Source organism: Haliotis asinina, chromosome 16, assembly GCF_037392515.1.
Source record: "Haliotis asinina isolate JCU_RB_2024 chromosome 16, JCU_Hal_asi_v2, whole genome shotgun sequence".
Classification (NCBI taxonomy): Eukaryota; Metazoa; Mollusca; class Gastropoda; order Lepetellida; family Haliotidae; genus Haliotis; species Haliotis asinina.
In genome coordinates, this window is record NC_090295.1 from 37,509,195 (window position 1) to 37,529,410 (window position 20,216).

Consider the following 20,216-nt stretch of genomic DNA (forward strand, 5'->3'; position numbering starts at 1 on the left):
TGTAACATGGTGGGGTATGAGTCACCTGTAACAGGGTGGGGTATGAGCCACCTGTAACAGGGCGGGATATGAGCCACCTGTAACAGGGCGGGATATGAGCCACCTGTAACAGGGCGGGGTATGAGCCACCTGTAACAGGGTGGGGTATGAGTCACCTGTAACAGGGTGGGGTATGAGTCACCTGTAACAGGGTGGGGTATGAGCCACCTGTAACAGGGCGGGATATGAGTCACCTGTAACAGGGTGGGGTATGAGTCACCTGTAACAGGGTGGGGTATGAGCCACCTGTAACAGGGTGAGATATGAGCCACCTGTAACAGGGCAGGATATGAGCCACCTGTAACAGGGTGGGGTATGAGCCACCTGTAACAGGGCAGGATATGAGCCACCTGTAACAGGGCAGGATATGAGCCACCTGTAACATGGTGGGTATGAGTCACCTGTAACAGGGTGGGGTATGAGCCACCTGTAACAGGGCGGGATATAAGTCACCTGTTACAGGGTGGGATATGAGTTACCTGTAACAAGGTGGACATGAACCACCTCTAACAAAGTGGGGCATGAGCCACCTGTCACAGGGTGCAATAGGAGCCACCTGTAACAGGGCGGGATATGCACCACCTGAAAAAAGGTGGGATATGACCCTCTTGTAACATGGTGTAGTGTGAGTCACATTGTAACATGGTGTGGTCAGAGTCTCATGTAGCATGGTGGGGTGTGAGTCTCCTGTAACATGGTGGGGTGTGGGTCTCATGTAACATGGTTGGGTGTGAGTCTCATGAAACATGGTGGGGTGTGAGTCACTTGTAACATGGTGGGGTGTGAGTCTCCTGTAACATGGTGGGGTGTGAGTCTCCTGTAACTTGGTGGGGTGTGAGTCACATGTATGAAGGTATGGTGTGAGTCTCCTGTAACATCGTGGGGTGCCACCTATAACATGGTTAGCATCGATCTGCGCACTTGAGATACGCTGACGTGTCAAACAAGTCAGCACACTTGACAACCTGATCCTGTTTGTCACCTCTTAGGACAAGCATTGGTTGCTGGAGATCACTTTTAGCCTGGATCTTAATGAGTCAGGGAAGCAGAGCTGAATTAGTAAACCACTCAGAAACTTCAACTCACATTGGAACTGTTTATCACGGAATGGACATACATGTTATTTATGCTCTCAATACAATTTAGAACAATTCATATCAAATCCATACATCATCTCATGAAATAATCAATGCACACATGGAAGATACACATACTTACTTGAATACACAGTATCATTAAAATAAGATCTTAGTACATATCATTGCCAGACATAGCAGTGATGGGCATAACATCTTAGCACTTGGCATTGCTACATATTGGAGTTGAGAGTACATCTGCATTTAATGACATTTCTTGAATATACAAACAAAAGCACCATTCTGCTGTAATATGGAGCTACAGTAATAACTTTACAAGCATCAGACACTGGAATTATTGGGCCATTTATTCTTACTACCAAATTTTCAAAATTTAATGTAAAGTCTTTGTAACATATGTTATACTTGGGATTACACTTTCTTGGTAAAGTACAAATTCTAGTACTTTATGAGTTGAGCCCCATCTGAGATTCGAACCCACACCCTCATGCAGGCACCTAATCGCCACCACACAAAGACAGCCACCTAACCCGCTCAGCCACCATGACTTCCACAAGAATGAAAGTCAGACAACTTGTAGTCTAGACTAGGGGCTTTGTGTACCCCTCTGATAAGTGTTAATTGGCACGGCTCCCACAGCCAGGCTATGATTATACAATGCAAAATATAACATATGTTGCATTTGACCACTTTCTAAATGGCATTGCGTAATCACAAAGTCTTAGTATTGGGCATGTTAGTAAAGTTGATGTTTCATGCCACTTAGCTATATCATGGCGTAGGAACACCAGAAATAAGCTTCAGTCACTATACCCATATAGGGAATAGACCCCTGGTCATCAGCATGATGAGCTAATGCCTTAACCATTGTGCTACCCCACTGCCCGACCTGAGTGCTAAGACCTCATCAGTGGCAATACATGCATACATGTAACCTGTGGTCAACACAACTTGCAGAATATCTCATTATGTTTTTATACACTAGTACAGCAATACATGACTGGTCTAGCAACCTTCTGCTGTTATTGACTGCACTGATTTGGCAGATCATACATTCAACAGTCAGCTTCTAATTCTTTCTTATGTTTATTTCATAGATTGGAGTTCTCAAACAGAATATTCACTGAAAGCCAATTCCTTCCAGAAATCATGTCAACATGTTGACCACCTTTCACGGGTATGCTCGTAGTATCAATTCTGGTCAAATTTGCCACAAGACGTTATCTTGTGGCTACATCAGTGTTATTTTAAAATAAGTTCCACATGTTGGCATAATAGGCACAAGAAAAAAAGTATCTGCTGGTGTTCTTTGTTACAGACTAGACAATTGTTTCTTCAGCCTGTTTGCCAAACCTTGTTTTAAAATACCACATATGTAACTACGAGATAGCTTCTGCCAGAATTAAGACTACAAGTATACTTGTGGTAGCAGCCGATGTGTTAAAATAATCCAGTATTGAATAACAGCATACTTTAAATTCAGATCTAACTTTTATCAGAGAGCAAGTTTTGTTTCTCAGCATACAGTTCCTGGTATTCTTTTTGAAGATTACCAAGTTTCAGTTTCAAGTTTGCAATTGTCACAGCTAAACTTGAAGCTTCTTGGAAACTTGACTGACTTCTCCTCAGAGTTTGTGGAACAAGCACTCCAAACCATTTCAGCGGATCAACACGTCTAGGCTTTTCACTTGAGGACTTGTCTTTGGCGTCATCAGAAGAATCACCCGCAGTACCAATAGTTTCAACCACAGGAGAATCTCCATCAGAATGCTGTTCTTTAACATTTCTTTTGCGTACAGTATCATCTTTCACAGTATCTTTTGAACTCTTGATACTGGTTTTCTGAAACTGAAATTCACTGTCTTCCTTTTCTCCATTTACAACAACGGTGAGGAGAGGGTCCATCTCATCAGGTAGCTGGGTAGCACTAACGGACTTGACACCCATGGTGTAACGGGCCCTGGACAAGTTTAAGTAGCCATCTTTCATATACTGCTCGAGCTTAGCTTGTTCTTGATACACTTGTCCCAGGACATCGAAGAACTCCAGAAGGTTCTTGTCTAGCTTCTCACTTACATCTTCTAGTTGGGTCATTCTGTCAACAAAAAGACCCAAAAGAATGTAGCCAAAGAATTCTTAATGTTTTTAGATCAGACTGAGTGAGTTCAGTTTTACGTCGCACTAAGGAATATTCCAGCTATATGCTGGTGGTCTGTTAATAATTGAGTTTGGACCAGACAATCCAGTGATCAAGAAAATGAGCATCAATCTGCACAACTGGGAACCGATGACATTTTGATGACATGTGTCAATCAAGTCAGTGAGTCTGACAACCCAGTCCCATTAGTTGCCTCTTACGACAACCACAGTCACCTTTTATGGCAAGCATCATGCATGGGTTGCTGAAGGCCTATTCTACCCTGGATCTCCAAAGGTCTTTTTAGATCAATAACAGGGTAAAACAAACAAGCCACCTAGCACACTATTACTATTGCTAAGGTGTTAGTATTACATTTCTTTATGATGAAGGCCAAAAATATTTGCAACTTTGGATAAACCTGGGGGAACAGGTAAGGTGCTTGCTAGCTGATAAAATAAATATAACCAGGGCTAACCAGGGCTAACCAGTATTCAAAACCAGCAATCATGGGTTGCATGAAAACCGAGTGTGCAGAGCAATTTAGCCTTCTGTGCATTTAACAAAATGTCTAAAGCCAGCTTGAAACTTGGCTGTGTATTAACAAAATTTACAAACACATCAGTATGTGTGACTATGTAATTAAATTAGTATAAAATGAGCACTTGAACTTCAGCCTGCTGCTGTGCTCATAAATAATAAATGGATAGTATTTACATAGAGCTAATCTCTAAAAGGACTCTTTGCACATTTCCCTCACAATTGGATGGTAAAGCACAGATTGAAGGAATGCTTGTTTAAATAAGAATGTTTTTAAACTGGTTTTGACTGAACTTAGAGAAAGGGAGAGGTTGATTTGGGAGACGTCACACTGTATTTGAAAGAGCACTGTCCTGCTGACTAAAAGGTGTGATTTTTAAGTTTCTCACTGGAAGAGCGGAGAGTTCATGGAGAAGTCTCAGGACAGGTATGGCAGAAGTGAACCATCAAAATGGCAAAACACAAGTGTTGCAATCTTGTATTTGCACTACAGTGTGATAAGCAACCAATGTAGATGTTGCAGCATGGAAGTCACATAACTGTACATTCATCTCTTCACCAAAAGACGATATGCACCGTGCTGTAGTCATTTTAGATAAGCGATCTCATCATAAGAGAGATCAAAGAATATTGTGTCATGTATTACTTATTTCACTGATTTTGACATTCATTGAATAATACATGTTATGGGGGATCCTTCCTCATCAATTGTAGTCATAGTCAGACTTTTAAGTGCAGCAACTTAAACTGAACGTACTTTGCAACACACTGGTATCGTTTAAACAAAATATATTCCGAAAACAAATATTTAGCATTGCTTCCTTGAGCTCGGTCCACTTTCTCCACACATCTAGAACATCATTTGCTGATGACGAATGCGGTAAGTATGCAACTATTGCTAGATAAGGCGCTGATCGTGAAGTAACATTTCTAAATCCAGGTAAAAGAAACAAATAAGATGGGAAATATCTGTAATCGTTTCATACACGTGATCAGAAATATTGTCATAGAAAATCATATTAATATAAAACAACCAAACAATAAACAGAAACCTTACTTATTATCTTTATCTGCAACGACTAAGATTTCAGCAGAGGACTGGTCATTCAGAGTTATCCGCCCCTAACTTGATATATGCAGAATGGAGATGCACTTTTTTCACTGGGCAATATTTATTTGATCGTGCGAGAACACCTTAAAGAAAATATTTTTCTATGACATAATTATTCCATTATCAGTAAGTTGCTTTGGACGAAATCTAAATAGGAATATAAATAATGGACTTTTATAATTCAATATTTACCATAATTTAATCCGCAGCCAATGTGGAAATATGGCGGCTGATCCAACGTGTCTGTGTTGTTATTAATATTTAAGACGGGAAATTCAAAACATTTATGAATGCTTTTCGACCATGGCTGCGGAAAGTCAATACCTATTCATTACGGATCTTCCAGAAGAAATACTGGAGATTATTCTTTCCAAATTGTCTCCTTATCGGGATTTGAAATCCGCCAAACTTGTTTGTAAACAGTGGCATCGCCTCGTGACAGGTATGATGATTGGTCATTTTCCTTCGCACGAAAACTACATGTTCAGATTATTCGCCGTTGTAGTTTTGTTACTGTGTCTGATGCTGAATATCTGTGATAAAACTTGCACTTATTAGAGTATACTGATAACAGGATAATAGTAATGACTTGCACACAATGTAAGATTTGTGTTTGACCGTCTAGTAATGTGATAACGCATTATGTTTCTTTTCCGGGTTAGAATAAGTCTTCAGCAGCCAATGCTTGTCGTGAGAGGCGACTGTTGGGGTTGGGGTAGTCAGGCTCACTGACTTGGTTGACTTGGTTGACACAAATGTCATGGCATGCCAACTGTGAAGGACTATGCTCATAATGTTGATCACAGGATTCGGTGCCCCAGATTCGATTATTTACAGACCACCTCCACATAGCTGGAGTATTGCTGAGTGTGATGTAATACACCAACCCCAGACAGGAGAAAAAGCACATTAAGTTATGAAGAGAAGAACACAAAGTAATAGTTTAACCAAATATGTTTCAGAATGTTGGTTTTCAAGTATACAGTACAGATATATTGAATGATGACTTGAAAAAAACCATAGTAAGTCCTTGATTTCTGAAAACCTAATCCAGAGGCCTGGTAATGTTTTTTGTTTCAGGTGTCACTCAGAAACTATATGAGAACTTCCAGCAGTGCATCAAGACGTCCAATGTATTATGGACTCCCTTCCAGGCTGAGGCAGGGCCTACAATTACCGAGCGATATTCCCACTGTGCCTGTTACTATGACAAGTCATTGTATGTGTTTGGAGGCTGCACCTCCACCAACACCACCTTCAATGACCTTTGGAGGTTTGACTTGGCAACTAGACAGTGGATAAGACCTCTGGCAATGGGTAAATACTGGGGATGCATCTGAGTCAACATGAATATGATACATACCATGAATATTGGGTAACAAATTCAAATACTGAGTAACCATTACAATTGCATGTCAGCGGCTGATCTGTATTGGACATGCTTGGCCATGCTGATGTGTTATTTATTAAAAAAATAACCACTGACCATATCATTGTGAAGTTGAACATACGCAGAATAATTCATGAATATCTGAATTTGATTACAGACAACAAATTTGTGAAAGGATATGAGTTGATTCACCGAATACTCCAGTGAATTGTATGAATCATAGTAGATACTGATGTGTTTTGTGTTTTAGGAACCTACCCATCCCCAAAGGCCTGTGCCTCCATGGTTGTGTACAAGGACAACCTAGTTCTGTTTGGTGGATGGAGTCATCCGACTCCCTACCCACTTCACCAGGTAGGTAGTTTTAACAATGGCACAATGTACATATTTATAGTTCTCTCACAATTCAATTGGCTTATGGAATGGTAGACACAAAGTGAATTATGACAAGTAAACATGCTTTATTTGGAAATAAGAAGTACTGAGAATATTAACCCCTAGTAGTCATCGCTTGTTTTAACCATTCCGATCACCCTTCCATGATGGCTGAAGAGTGGGCAGTCCTGGGTTCAGTCCCATCTGTGTAAGACCTAAGGACCTTAAAAGAAGTTATTTGTTGTTGCGCTGCCTTGCACAGTGACACTAATGATGGGGATGAAATATGGATAGGTTGACTCCGCATCAGTATACACATGGTATAATTCTAGATAAATGTTTTAAAACTGTGGCATGGTATCTAGGGATGTCACAAGGCATCTATACTTTTCCTAAGACGATACAACCTGTGATTCGTAGTGTGAAGGTCCATGTTAGAATAGTGGCATTCAGTAACATATACTTGTCATACAACAAGTACAAGGCAGCTAACGGGATCGGGTGGTCAAGCTCACTGACTTGGTGCCTTTGATCACTGGATTGTCTGGCCCAGACTGTTATTTATAGACCTCTGTCATACAGCTGGAATATTGCTCAGTGTGGCATAAAACTAAGCTCACTCTAAGATGTTACAATTATTGATACATTCAAAACTGTATCGATACTTAGTTTTGAAAGTATCAGTTTAAATACGTTTATGGATTGATTACATTTTGTCAATGTAATCCTTTTGTCCTGTGATGTTATTCTAGGTGTTATAAATGATTATTATTCATGCACAAGGATGTTAAATTAGAGCTTTTGTCATGTTGGTCTTCTCATGGACAGTTTTAAAATATGAAATATTAATGTTCAAAATGTAATTGACCCTTGGAGATTCAGAGTAGAATAGGTATTCAACAACCTATGCTTGTCGGAAAAGGCATCTAACAGGATGGTCAGGCTCGTTGACTTGGGTGAGACATGCCATCAGTTCCCATTTGCACATATCAGTGCTCGTGCTGTTGATCACTGGATTGTTGGTCCAGACCTTTACTATGTAAAACAGAATTCACTCACTCAAAATGTAACTAAATTTAAGCAGTAATGCCATGAAGCTAGGTATCATCAATGATCATGATACATATGAATTTGTGGCATGTCTATCAAGATGCGTATCAATTCATGAAACTTAGGTATCATGACATCGCTAGAGGTATCTCATTAGAGTAGCACTATAAAACAAGCATTATTCTTCCCTAGTACAAGCAATCACACATGCAGGCTCTTAATTATGTAAGTGGAATAATTGTAAAATCCTCATTAAGCTCCATTTCAAATCAATGGTTGATAACCACACCATTGGCACACTAGCAAACACTGAGCAGAAAGTTTCTGTCATTCCATATAAATCTTACTTATATATTGAAAAGGATTTGCTGGTAGACATTTGGCTACAGGCAACTTCAGTGTTCTAGCTCAGTGTCTTTATTGCGTATGTTGTGCCTATATGGCATATGGGTTTGTAATGACAACCACATCAATGTATTTTCAGGCTGCAAGATTTTTTTCGGAATTGCATATGTACAACCCAGTCAGTAATCGCTGGAGTCATGTGACCAGCCTGTCTCGTCCATTACCGAAACCCATTGCCGGACATTCAGCATCAGTCGTAAAGGATGTCATGATAGTATTTGGGGGATCTCATGTGCCAGGAGTAGGGTGAGTAAAGGATCTTTCTTTTAAATGTTTCATGTTTGATGAAGTGAATGTTTTCAGCAACCAATGCTTGTAATGAAATGTTTGGGTTGTCATGCCTCATGACGTGGTTGCTGCATGTCATCATATCCCAAAGGCAGATACTGATGTTCAGAAAGTGATTGTCTGGCTCTCATTTGAGTATTTACATCCTCAGTAACTCCAGGGTGTACATTCCGATAAACCTCCACTATACCCTGGATACATCTACAGCTCGGCCTGATTACGTCCCTTGGTTGGCTTTTTATCCATTCAGTTACATTGGGAAGTTGTGAGACCTATCACAACTCACTTTCGCTTTTTAAATTTCTAACCGGTTAAACTTGGCAACAGAAATGATGGAGAGGTACTCTGTAAGGGGTAGATGTATGCATTGCATGTTTTGTAAGAGTTTCGGACATATCAATTTGCCAGTGTGATTCCCCCCAAATCTGAGTCACAATGAATGAACCTTCACAGCTGCAGCTGCTGTCTTTGTTGACACTGGCAAACTTGATTGCTATGGCAGCTTAGTTGATTGGCTACAAAAGGGAGGTAATAAAATCATAGGGCTGAGTGTTAGATGCATCCAGGGTATAGTAGAGGTTTATCAGAACGTAGGAGATATCAAGGATGCTATTATATAGGGCAGCAGTGATTCTGTTCGATTCTCCACAAATCAGATCTTGACATCTTAGTCTCAATTTTCGACAACCATCATCACCATTTCAATTTGATGTTTGAATACCTGTTTAAATTATTTCAAGTCAATTTTCATTTCGGGCAGTCAGATAATGGTATTATACTTGTCCATGGACTACTATATAATGTCTGTTTCCAGTTTCAAACTGGACACAAACTTGGATAAAATTTCATTTCTACTCAGTCTAGCTATCAAAATTTGCAATGATAATAAAGTACAGTTATCTTTCTTTGCTATTTACGACTTCTCAATAGATAATCCACTGAACATTAAAATCAAATACCATATTGATCTATTCTTTCATGATTATACCATCATGATTATGTCATAAAATCAGGGTAACTGGAAGATTAGTCAGGACAAGTTATTTTCTTTAAGTCATGTGCTCTATGGCAAGTGTAAATTTTAAAAGACATTGTCTCCACGGCTGACATGTATTATCTGTGTATGTTTCAGGAGTAATGATGTTTGGGTGTTTGATTTTATTGAATCCGTCTGGATAAAACACCCTACCTCTAATCTGAAACCTAACCCTCGGTATGGACAATCTCAGGTATGTGATGCTGTTTGTAGTGTTACCGGTATGTTACATCACAATGTTGATGTTGCTGCTATTTACCGTATGTTAGAGCTTTGTCTTCACAAAGTTAATCATGCCAGTTGTTTTTCCAATTAAACGTGTAACAGTCAGCTTCAGATATAGGCCGTGTTGGTGTATGTGAGGATGAAAGATATGCATGATATGGTAGGAAAGAATGTAGAAAATATAGCAGATATTCACCACAGCAGTGATGAGTGGTTTTAGAAGTATTTACAGACACATTTAACTGAAATAGTATTGTTTTATTGTTTATTGACCTGTTTACACAAGCGAAGGAATGTTGTGGTGCATTTGTGAGAAACAGAACAGATGATTACTAAAACATTAATAAATTCCATTCAGTGTACTGAATTTTTCCAGTATTCCTATATTGAAAAAATAAAGACATACTCCTGGTGTTGAAAAGGGTCTGGAGCCCTGAATCAGCATATTCATTAGTTTAAATTAGTTAAACATAACATTATCCGTGATCATGATAAAATGAATTCAGATGTCATTGAGTGTCAATTTGCAAGGGTCATGATGTCAGTTTAGAGCTATCTCCCTTTAGTTTGGTGTGTAGTGGACCACGTTAGAACTCAGGTGTCCACTTGAACGGTTTCAGGTGACAGTTAATGAGAATTGTCTGCTGATCCTTGGGGGCTGTGGGGGGCCAAACCAGGTGAGTCAACATGAGTTATACTTATTATTGTGTACATTACCAGGGATTACCTTGAGTCCTATTTTTGAGGATCGTTGGAATATTGACCCTCAGTAACCCATGCTTTTCATAAGAGGTGACTAACAAGATTGGGTAGTTATGCTCGCTCAGTTGGTTGACAGGTCATCAGTTTTCAGTTGCACAGATCAATGCTCATGCTGTTGATCACTGTTTTGTCTGGTCCAGGCTCGGATACTTGCAGACCACCGCTATATAGCTTTGCTATTGCTGATTGCAGAGTAAAAATACTCATTCACTCACTTCATTTTCATGGGCCCTGGATTATAAAACTGGGGTCGTAGACACTAAGATATTATTATTGATAGTATGATACTATGATTTTATGTTGTTGTAATTCAGTTACTGTCATTGTATTGTTTATCATGATCATCACATTGTTACCATTGTTTCCATAACCCCAACTAGAGTGAGTAAATTTAGTTTTATGCCATACTCAGCGATATTTCAGCTATATGGCGGCGGTCTGTAATTTACAGTGTAAATAATCGAGTCAGGACCTGACAATCCAGTGATCAACAGCATGAGCATTGATCTGCACAATTGGGAACCGATGACATGTGTCTACCAAGTCAGCTAGCCAGACCACCAAATCATGTTAGTCGCCTCTTACAACAAGCAGTCACCCTGACTAGAGGTAGACTCAGTTGTAACTTATTGTATTACTCGTTTTTTACGAAAAGTATTTTGGCCTTTTCTGGATCCCTGTGGATATGCTAATAATTTCATTGCATCCATTGTCATTTTTTAGTCTAACATTACCTTTTATGACCACGCTAGGATCTTATTAGTTGTAGTAAGTAAAGCAGATTCATTTATGAAGGAAGCAAACAATATACTTTTTTTGCAGACTGGACTCACATTTCTGTTTTATGTAAAACCATGTTTACTGTATAATAGTGATGTTTCTCTGTAGATATTCAATGATATCTGGCTCCTGGATCTGAACACGGCTCCATGGGAGTGGCACGAGATCTCCGTCAAGAATCCCGAGTCTGCTGCCCCTCAGCTGTGGTGTCACCCAGCCTGCAAGGTAACTCTGACAACACCATTCAATACTGACCTGTCGGTGATCACATCTCTTATTGAAAGACACCACTATAGTGTCTGCTGTAAATAAGTTGTCAGCATGACCTTCTGGTCCAGACTTGATTATTTACAGACCGCTGCCATATAGCTGGAATATTGCTAAGTGCGGGATAAAACTCACTAACTCACTCACTCACTCACTTACTCACTCTTCTTTTCCACAGGTCGGTGACGTCATGGTTATTCTGAGCAAACCAGTGAAATCAAACCAGCCAGCACCAGTCGTGGCCCCCCGAGCACCAGTTCAAACCAGTCGTGTGTGGGTACCTCCCCGCGGGGAGGTACAGCCTGGGCCCATGAGAGGCCCCTCATCACCTACAGTAGCCAAGCGTCCATTCCCTGATACTGATGACAGTTCCAGTGCTGAGAGTTCAAACGAGGAGTCCGGCAGAATTCAGTCACAGGAAATGAAGATGCTGCCCACAGGTGATGAGGGAGATTCAAGGAAAGATAATGACAGTAGTGATTCAGGTACTGAGTCCAACTATGGCGGAACAGCCAGTGTCCGTCCTGGCTTCCCATCCGTCCGTCCCAACGCCATGAGGAACAGACAGAGACAGTTAGAGACGTTGCGGAAGTATGAGGAACGCTTACGAAATGTTCAGGGTGTCAGTGGAGTAGGGAACGGAGCTGGTGGTGCTGGTGTTGCTGACAACTTAGCTAAGCCAGTGCAGCAAGGACCTGCAAGGGAACCCCGATCCGCAATGTGTCTGCATCTCTTAGATATCTGTGATATAGATAAAAAGCTGGAAGCATCATGGTCCATTCCAAATGAGGCGACATCCTGTGATACCCCTGAGGAGACGATATTTTACACGTTAGTGGAAGGTCGAGGAGAGCTGGTCCTGTTTGGAGGAATACAACGGGACATCAACTCGATGCAGCGAGGAATTGATGTCAATTTGAAGTCTCATGTAGTCAGTAACAATTCATACATCATCGGCTCGAGGAAACAGACTCTCTAGGAATGGATGTGATATGTTCTACAGAGTTGTAGGGAAACTAAATCAAAGTATCCTATTAGTTATAATGTCTCAGGTCCCTCTTGCACAGAGCCATCTTAGCAGTGACTTCTGACTCTTAGTCTTACACTTATGCATAACAAGGGATTGGGAAAGGCAGGGGCCCTGTGCCATTTTGCCCATTAGAATGAAAAATGGCCCTTTAAAATTTTGAAGTTTACTATAGGTATAAGGGCAGTGTCCCATTCTAAATTCAGAAAATGGCGAATAATTCTGACAATGGCCCATTGTTAAAGTACTCTTTCCCAATCTCTGCATAACCTGAGATTTGTTTATCTCTTACACTTTAAGATAGACTGAGACTATTGAAAAATTTGCATGCGAATATGGACTTCCATTAATGATGGTCCTGAGACTTAACTCCTGCATTTATACATAGACTTGCAATAGAGGTAGCACAAAGACCATTGTAATGCCAACATTTAAACAAAGACTTACATCACAACAGTGGTAACACTCAACTGTCCAATTGTGGTCACCTTAAGACTGTTGTGATGCCTACAAGTTTACACAAATCTTCAATAGTGTAGCCCTAATTTGTTTGTGTGTTCGTGGTAAGATTGCTAGTGCAAGTGGGTCTTGACTGACCGTCAAATACCAGTAGTTAAACGTGTGATCTCTACTATCAGTTATGAGTCATTGTTAGATCGGTTTCCTTGGTAACTTTTTTGGAGTACAAGCATTACCATTTTTATATTACTGCAAGGGTTGGCTGAAAAGTCCTGAGAGTTACTGTAGGGGATGGACAGTACACCCTAAACAGTTTGAGGGAGGGTAGTCAAGAGGTAGAGAGAACCTCAAAGACAACCTATGGTCAGGAAGACGTCTAACTGTCATCATGACAGAAAATGTTAAATGTAGTGAGTGAGTTCAGTTTTGGCGTGAATGGGTGAGTTTAGTTTTACGCCGCACTCAGCAGTATTCCAGCTGTATGGTGGAGGTCTGTTAGTAGAGTCTGGACCAGACAATCCAGTGATCAACAGCATGAGCATTGATCTGCACAGTTGGGAAGCAATGACGTGTCAACCAAGTCAGCAAGCCTGACCACCTGTTCCCATTAGTCACCTCTTTCTTCAACAAGCATTGGTTACTGTAGGCCGATATTCAAACCTGGACCTTCATGGGTCTATTAAAAGTAAATTATATAATAATTAATGATTGACAACACAGTAAAGTAGTCATCTCTGAGGAGAGTTGGGAATATTCTGATGAATGAACTGGGCATAAGAAAGGTTTCTGAACACCGTTCTACATCAGTGAGACTTAAGCATCTTTGGTGACCAACTACATAATAATAATAATAATAATAATATGAGCATTTATTTTGCACCAAACTCCACTCACAGGGTGAATACTCATAGCGCTAACAGTCACGTGACTTATCCTACTGGGTACCCATTTACTGCTGGGTGAAGAGGCAATTTTGGACAATTTCACTTTTCTGAGGTGACATCACATGTATCACATGAGCATCATTGCATCCCATTGTCATTCTGCTAAGGTCCCGGGATAGCATGCCTTTAGCAACCCATGCTTGCCATAAGAGGTGACTATGCTTGTTGTAAGAGGCAACTAACGGGATAGGGTGTTCAGACTCGCTGACTTGATTGACACGTCATCGCTTTCCAATTGCGCAGGTCGATGCTCATGTTCTTGATCACTGGATTGTCTGGTCCAGACTCAATTATTTACAGACTGCCGCCATATAGCTGGAATATTGCTGAGGGCAGCGTAAAACTAAACTCACTCACTCACTTTCTCGGCTCAGAACTTTCAGTAACCCCTTGATCTTGGATTGAAGCTGCTGAATTTGTAACATTTTAATGCATATCACAACTAGACCCATTATCAGTGGAAGATGTGGTCTGGCTTATACCTGTCAGGGTTGCATTTTGTATGGAAATAGAACAAACGAAGCAGTAGGATACAGCCTTTGTATCTATGTACCATGCCATCAGAGTTCTGGCTCCAAGTGTAAGGTTATAACAGGAACATGTGATCAAATGAGTGAGTGAGTGTTGTTTTATACCATTCAGCAATGGTACGATTAATGATCCACTCTGTAATGCTGCATAAATTTGATTTGCTGCAGTTATATAATTCAAACACAGATTTGAAAATTAAAGAACGTGGTGTTTTGCTCAAAGTGATTTTTTTTTTTTTTTTCTTTTTTTCTTTTTTTCATCATCTCGAGACCTGTTGTGTTTCACAGCTTTACTTTGAGGGTTATAAAAGGCATATTATTTTCATTAGCATTTGGAACACATTCTGGATTTTCCGGAAAATCCCTGATGCTCTCTCCACACTCCAAACTAAATTTGTCAGTTTTGTCAATTTCTGTTAACAAACGTGAGTTAACAACAGTGATGACCGTGCAAAATAGAAACAAAAAGTACCCCAAGAGTAAATGTGTTTTTTTTCCTAAAAAGCAGTGTCAAATACTCAACATCAAGATATGTCTGCATAGAAACAATATTGATATTTAAGACGCCAGTGTCAAATTCAAGTTCTTTCATAGTAAACCAGTCCGGCTGGTCTTTTGTTGTATACCCACCATAAGATATACTAAATCTCAAATGTCCTAAAGCGAGTAGGAAAAACGTGGAAACAACTTTCAAGCTTATATTTTGACCCACAGACAGGCCTTTACCCTCCGTATAACAAGGATAATACACAGACTGCAAGATGCACAGGTCACAATGCAATATAGGGCTGGGATGTATACTCAGGAACTCAAATGCGGGTTGGGTACAGCTGGAATCGAGTATTTGTAGGATTCAAGTATTCGGAAAGGGTGAGAACTCTCTAATGACAAGTGCAGATAATAACTTGTCTTTTTGAGTCTTTGTATTGGTATTGTCCAATTAATGAAGGTTATTATGAATGACTAATATATTTGCCCATGAGCAGGGAGTAGTCAAGTGGCAGTAACAGCAGGAACGAAAAGTTCTGGGCGGCCTAGATTTACGAAGCTCTTTCAGCACTAAGATCGTCACAGGTGTGGCACTTTCGACTATCTAAGAGATCTTCGAAAATCTAGGCCCTGCGTTTTAACAATTATTGTAAGTAATGGTGTTACCCTTCATATTGGATAAACAGACGTAAATTTAACAGCTTGATATCAGTTTAAATGTCTTATTGCCACCCTTTCAAGTTTTTGATGATAATCTCTGTCAAATCGTGATTGAATATTCAGAAAGTTGACTGGAATGCTGTATTTCTTACATTTCAGGCTACTCGATTCCAATTTGGGCAAATACATGCAGGTACTCAATCCCATTTTTGTCCTACCTATTCCAGCCCTGAGGCAATAAGACAATGACCTGGATACTGCTGCACTGTCAGCTGTACGATTACCTTTAATCCAGTACTTAACAAAGACTTACAACAATGAGGTTATATTCAGGCTTGAACAGTGGAATAAGAATCTGTCCAAGGAAAATATACAGACTCATTTATGATTTGTTAATTCACTATTGTAGCTTTCATTTTATCAATTTAAGAATCTGTCTGAAGTAATAAAAGAAACACAGGCTTTATGTTTGTGTGTTTTCTTCTGTTCATAGTTGCATACCTTTGGCCAGTTTAAAAGTTGTATCACATAAATATGCTCACAGTTCACTCAGTGGGTGACCAGTAGTAATGTGATAATGCTAGGAGTTTTGGTGTTTGTGGTCTTTCCATGAGGAACAGTTTGGACAATGAGGGCTTCAAAATGTTTTGAAGTTTATGGGAGTGGTGTCGTAATGCAAGTATGTACACATGGAAATTACATCCAGTGAATAATTAAAGTATTTTGTCTATATTTTCCACACAACCTTTGTCCAAATTATTTTGTGAAATAAAAAGAATATTGAATAGTAAGTTCCTAATATGCCCACTCACTCACTCACAATTTCAGGAAACAAGTTCAAGGGGAAATGCAATTCTTACAATAACAGTTTTCACGTTGAGTTGTTGAAATTTGTTGAAAATGTTTGTGCAAAAAAATTGAGGCGCCTTTTAAAATCAGAAGTTATCAATTATTCAGTTTGAGGTTGGTAGATCTAGGGATCATTTAACATAGTACTAAGCCCACCTTTTGTTTATCCTAGTCACGTGGTGTAAGTGAATTATGTTTTACTGAAGTAGAGTTCCAAGGCCTTGACACTGCCACAGGGCCCAGCTAGATTATTACATAACCATGGTAACCTTGCATGATATCACCTTCACTCTTAAGTCCATGTATAGAATTGAAAATACTGAGATGAATAAAAGGTATTTCTGCAAATATATCAGTTTATCAGCGTTGCTTTCTTGCATGGTTGGGATGGATACAACTTGCCAGGGAAACCTTCCTGCCACTACTTGGACCTCGTTGTATCATGGCATTCATGGTATCGTGTCAAGCGGTATTTCCGTTTTTCCACTCAAGACATGCCTCCTAGCGGTCATTTGCATATGTAAATTGGCAGTCATACGTCAGTTGCTTTTTTACATTTTGGACCCCAGCAATTCTTCCAATGCATCTGATGATGACTATGTAAATTGTTGTGTTTGTGGTAAGAACAGTCCTCCAGCCATGAGGTCCCTCCCCTATCTTGTCATAGTGAAGTTGGCTCAGTGTGACAAGTGTCAGCACTGGACCCATTTGTCATTTTGCACTGACATCACTTGTGTGAGGCGCCACAGGGAATTTCTCTGTCCACATTGTGAATAAATTCTCTAAATGACTGTGAAACTAAGTTCATTGAACATTTGTGCATTCTAGTTTTGGAAGTCTGGTGATTTCCCCGGATAATGTTTCATTATGGACACATGCAACTTCGATAGCAAAACAATATCTCAACCGTTTCCACATTGAGGTGAGTAAAGAAATTTCATGTTTTTCCTTATTTCACCTTGCAATCCGAGTTTTAGTGTTTACTGCGATGCGATGGAGTCATCTCCTTTGGTAAATGTTAACCGGCTTCGTTCATCTGATGGCTCTCACTGAAACACTATCAAAGTTAAAATAGTCTTTTCTTTACAAGTGTGCTGATTAAGTGTCATGGTAATCAGATTTCATGATGAAAAGGCCACATATGTTCCAAATTCTATTGACGATTACGGATATGCTAAGTACCGCGATACAAAGAGGTCGCAGGCTATTGTGACCTCGGACTGTGACCTCTACAAACCATACGTCAAAGCAGGCATGGGCAAAACAACTCAAATTTAAACAACAATATGCAAATACATTGGACACATCATGAGATACAATGCTTTATGCATTTTATCTTTTTGAGAAATTATATAGATAATTATATCCACACCAGACAATCAAGTGATTGACCTTATGAGCATAGAAGGAAGTCACTGAATAGGATAATCTGGATCCAATATTGATCTATAGAAGAAACAGGTTGCTGTGGACATGTTATCTTTTTGTGAAATGATACAGTTAATATGCAAGCCATATAATGGCCATATAGATAATTATATCCACACCAGGCAATCAAGTGATTGACCTTATGAGCATTGATCCTCACAAATGGGATACAGTGATGTGGAATAGTGAGTGAGTTTAGTTTTACACCACACTCGGCAATATTCCAGCTATATGGCTGTGGTTTGTAAATAGTCGAGTCTGTACCAGACAATCCAGTGATCAACAGCATGAGCATCGGTCTGCACAAGTGTGAACCAAATATAAGTGTCAACCAGCTCAGCAGGCCTGACCACCCAGTCCTGTTAGTTGCCTCTTACGACCAGAACAGTTGCCTTTTGTTGTAAGCATGGGTTGGTGAAGACCCTATTCTACCCCAGATCTTCATGAGTCATGAGGGTCAAGTAAAAGAGTGAAAAGAGTGAAAATTGGATACAGTGATGTTGAATAAAAGAAGTCACTTAATCTGTCAATCTGGGCTCCGTTTCACAAAACTCTCATAAGCCTAAGATCTCTCAAGTTTTCTCATAGCTATGTATGTCTTATTCTGTAAGACAGAAGCTACGAATCCTGCGAGGAAAGTTACGAGATCTTAGGCATACGAGAGCTTTGGGAAACAGAGCCATGGTCTCCCTTGTTCATGTGTTTACCTCCTACAACAGAAACAGCTACCAGTCATATGGCCCTAGTCTATAAATAATCGGACCCGGGAAAGTCCCGGGGTAGAAAAGGCCCTCAGCAACCGATCCTTGCCATAAAAGGTGACTATGCTTGTCTTAAGAGGCGACTAACAGGATCCGGTGGTCAGGCTCGCTGACTTCATTGACACATGTCATCTGTTCTCATTTGTGCAGATCGATGCTCATGTTGTTGGTCACTGGGCTGTCTGCCTTGCCGCCATATAACTGGAATATTGCTGAGTGTGGCGTAAACTAAGCTTGCTCACTCACTCACTTTAAATAATCGAGTCTGGACCAGACAATCCAGTGATCCCACAGCATGAGCATCCATCTCTGCAACAGTAATACAAAGACACGTCTCAACCAAGTTAATGAGCCTGACAAGCAGATACCATTAGTTGACTCTTACCTCAAGCATGAGCTGCTGAAGACCAAGAACTTCACAGATCTCAACACAAATGTAAAATGAAGCCACAGAAATGAATAATTTTGACCAAGCTTTTACCTTGAGCGTAATGAATCCATATGTTTACCTCCAACAACAGAAACATTTACCAGCTATATGGCCAGAAGTATGTAAATAATAGAGTCTGGATGAGATGATGCAATGATCAACAGCATGAGCATCAATCTACACAATTGGGAGCCAATGACCTATGTCAGCCATGTCAGCCAGCAAGGGCAAAACAACTCCAGCTTGAAACAAAAGTATACAAATATACAGGACAAATCCTGATATTTCTTTAATGACACACTTAATATGCTAGCCACATAATGGACCAGACGATCAAGTGATTGACCTCATGAACACCGATCCACACATATGGGGTACAGTGAGGTGGAATGAAGGAAGTCATTGAATCGGTTAATCTGGACCCTATAATGACCTATAGAAGAAACAAGTTGCTGTGGGCCAGATTTCTTGCCTGTGATCCTGATGGATTTGGTCTAATGTCAGGGAGAGAAACCTTTCACACTGGACCATTAACCATATTCAACAATAAACCAACAAATGTGATACTGACATTTATTGCTCGCCCGTTGAGGATACTGCAGTGTAATATTTTCACTTCAATATTACACTAGTGTAATACCGGTTGACGTATGACGTCAAAATGGTTCAAAGTTGTGACGTCACAAAGCTAATGTTGATGTCGCGATTTTACTAGACCTTGCTTGACTTGAAAGCTGAGTGTCCTCACACTATAGGCAATTTCGCCGCAGTTTATGTCAATTTATGTTGGCGAGAAATAAACAGAATACTAAACTCGCTTCCGTGAAATACCATTTTCATTAAGCTCGTTAAAGATTTAGTATCAAACTCGTTTAATAAAAATGGTATTACATGGAAGGTCGTTTAGTATCCTAGCTCTATATACCTGAATGTCAGTTTGTGTACTCAGATTCTTACTGTGGGACAGACTTTGAAAATAAAAACGAAAATAATTAAATTCCAAATGAAACACCTTTCTCTTGAGACAAATTCATTGTTACTTTTACAGTTTTGCATTAGTATGTCAGTATCACATTTGTTGGTTTATTGTTGAAAATGGTTAATGGAGATGCATTTTAAAAAGTTGTTTCATACCTT

At 39.9% G+C, this 20,216-nt stretch overlaps 2 protein-coding genes across 2 annotated transcripts; one reads left to right on the forward strand and one right to left on the reverse strand.

Moving 5' to 3' along the window:
• Positions 1-1,121: 1,121 nt before the first annotated feature.
• LOC137268269 (coiled-coil domain-containing protein 115-like) lies at positions 1,122-4,949 on the reverse strand. The gene is made up of 2 exons (XM_067802812.1): positions 4,871-4,949; positions 1,122-3,231 (listed from the first exon to the last, which is right to left on the reverse strand). The coding sequence occupies exon 2, from the start codon at positions 3,228-3,230 to the stop codon at positions 2,622-2,624; it is 609 nt and encodes a 202-aa protein (XP_067658913.1). The 5' UTR covers position 3,231; positions 4,871-4,949; the 3' UTR covers positions 1,122-2,621.
• A 182-nt stretch (positions 4,950-5,131) lies between these two features.
• On the forward strand, positions 5,132-16,810 carry LOC137268270 (F-box only protein 42-like). The gene is made up of 9 exons (XM_067802813.1): positions 5,132-5,366; positions 6,005-6,241; positions 6,565-6,668; positions 8,224-8,390; positions 9,565-9,661; positions 10,314-10,370; positions 11,344-11,460; positions 11,681-13,996; positions 14,052-16,810. Exons 1-8 carry the CDS (start codon positions 5,228-5,230, stop codon positions 12,479-12,481), a joined length of 1,719 nt encoding a protein of 572 aa, XP_067658914.1. The 5' UTR covers positions 5,132-5,227; the 3' UTR covers positions 12,482-13,996; positions 14,052-16,810.
• The last annotated feature ends 3,406 nt before the right edge of the window (positions 16,811-20,216 follow it).

Coding starts and splice junctions, on each gene's coding strand:
- LOC137268269 (XM_067802812.1), bottom strand. CDS start 3,230: ATGACCCAACTAGAAGATGTAAGTGAGAAGCTAGACAAGAACCTTCTG.
- LOC137268270 (XM_067802813.1), top strand. CDS start 5,228: ATGGCTGCGGAAAGTCAATACCTATTCATTACGGATCTTCCAGAAGAA. Junction 8,391..9,564: donor TCTCATGTGCCAGGAGTAGG/GTGAGTAAAGGA, acceptor TGTATGTTTCAG/GAGTAATGATGTTTGGGTGT. Junction 11,461..11,680: donor GGTGTCACCCAGCCTGCAAG/GTAACTCTGACA, acceptor TCTTTTCCACAG/GTCGGTGACGTCATGGTTAT.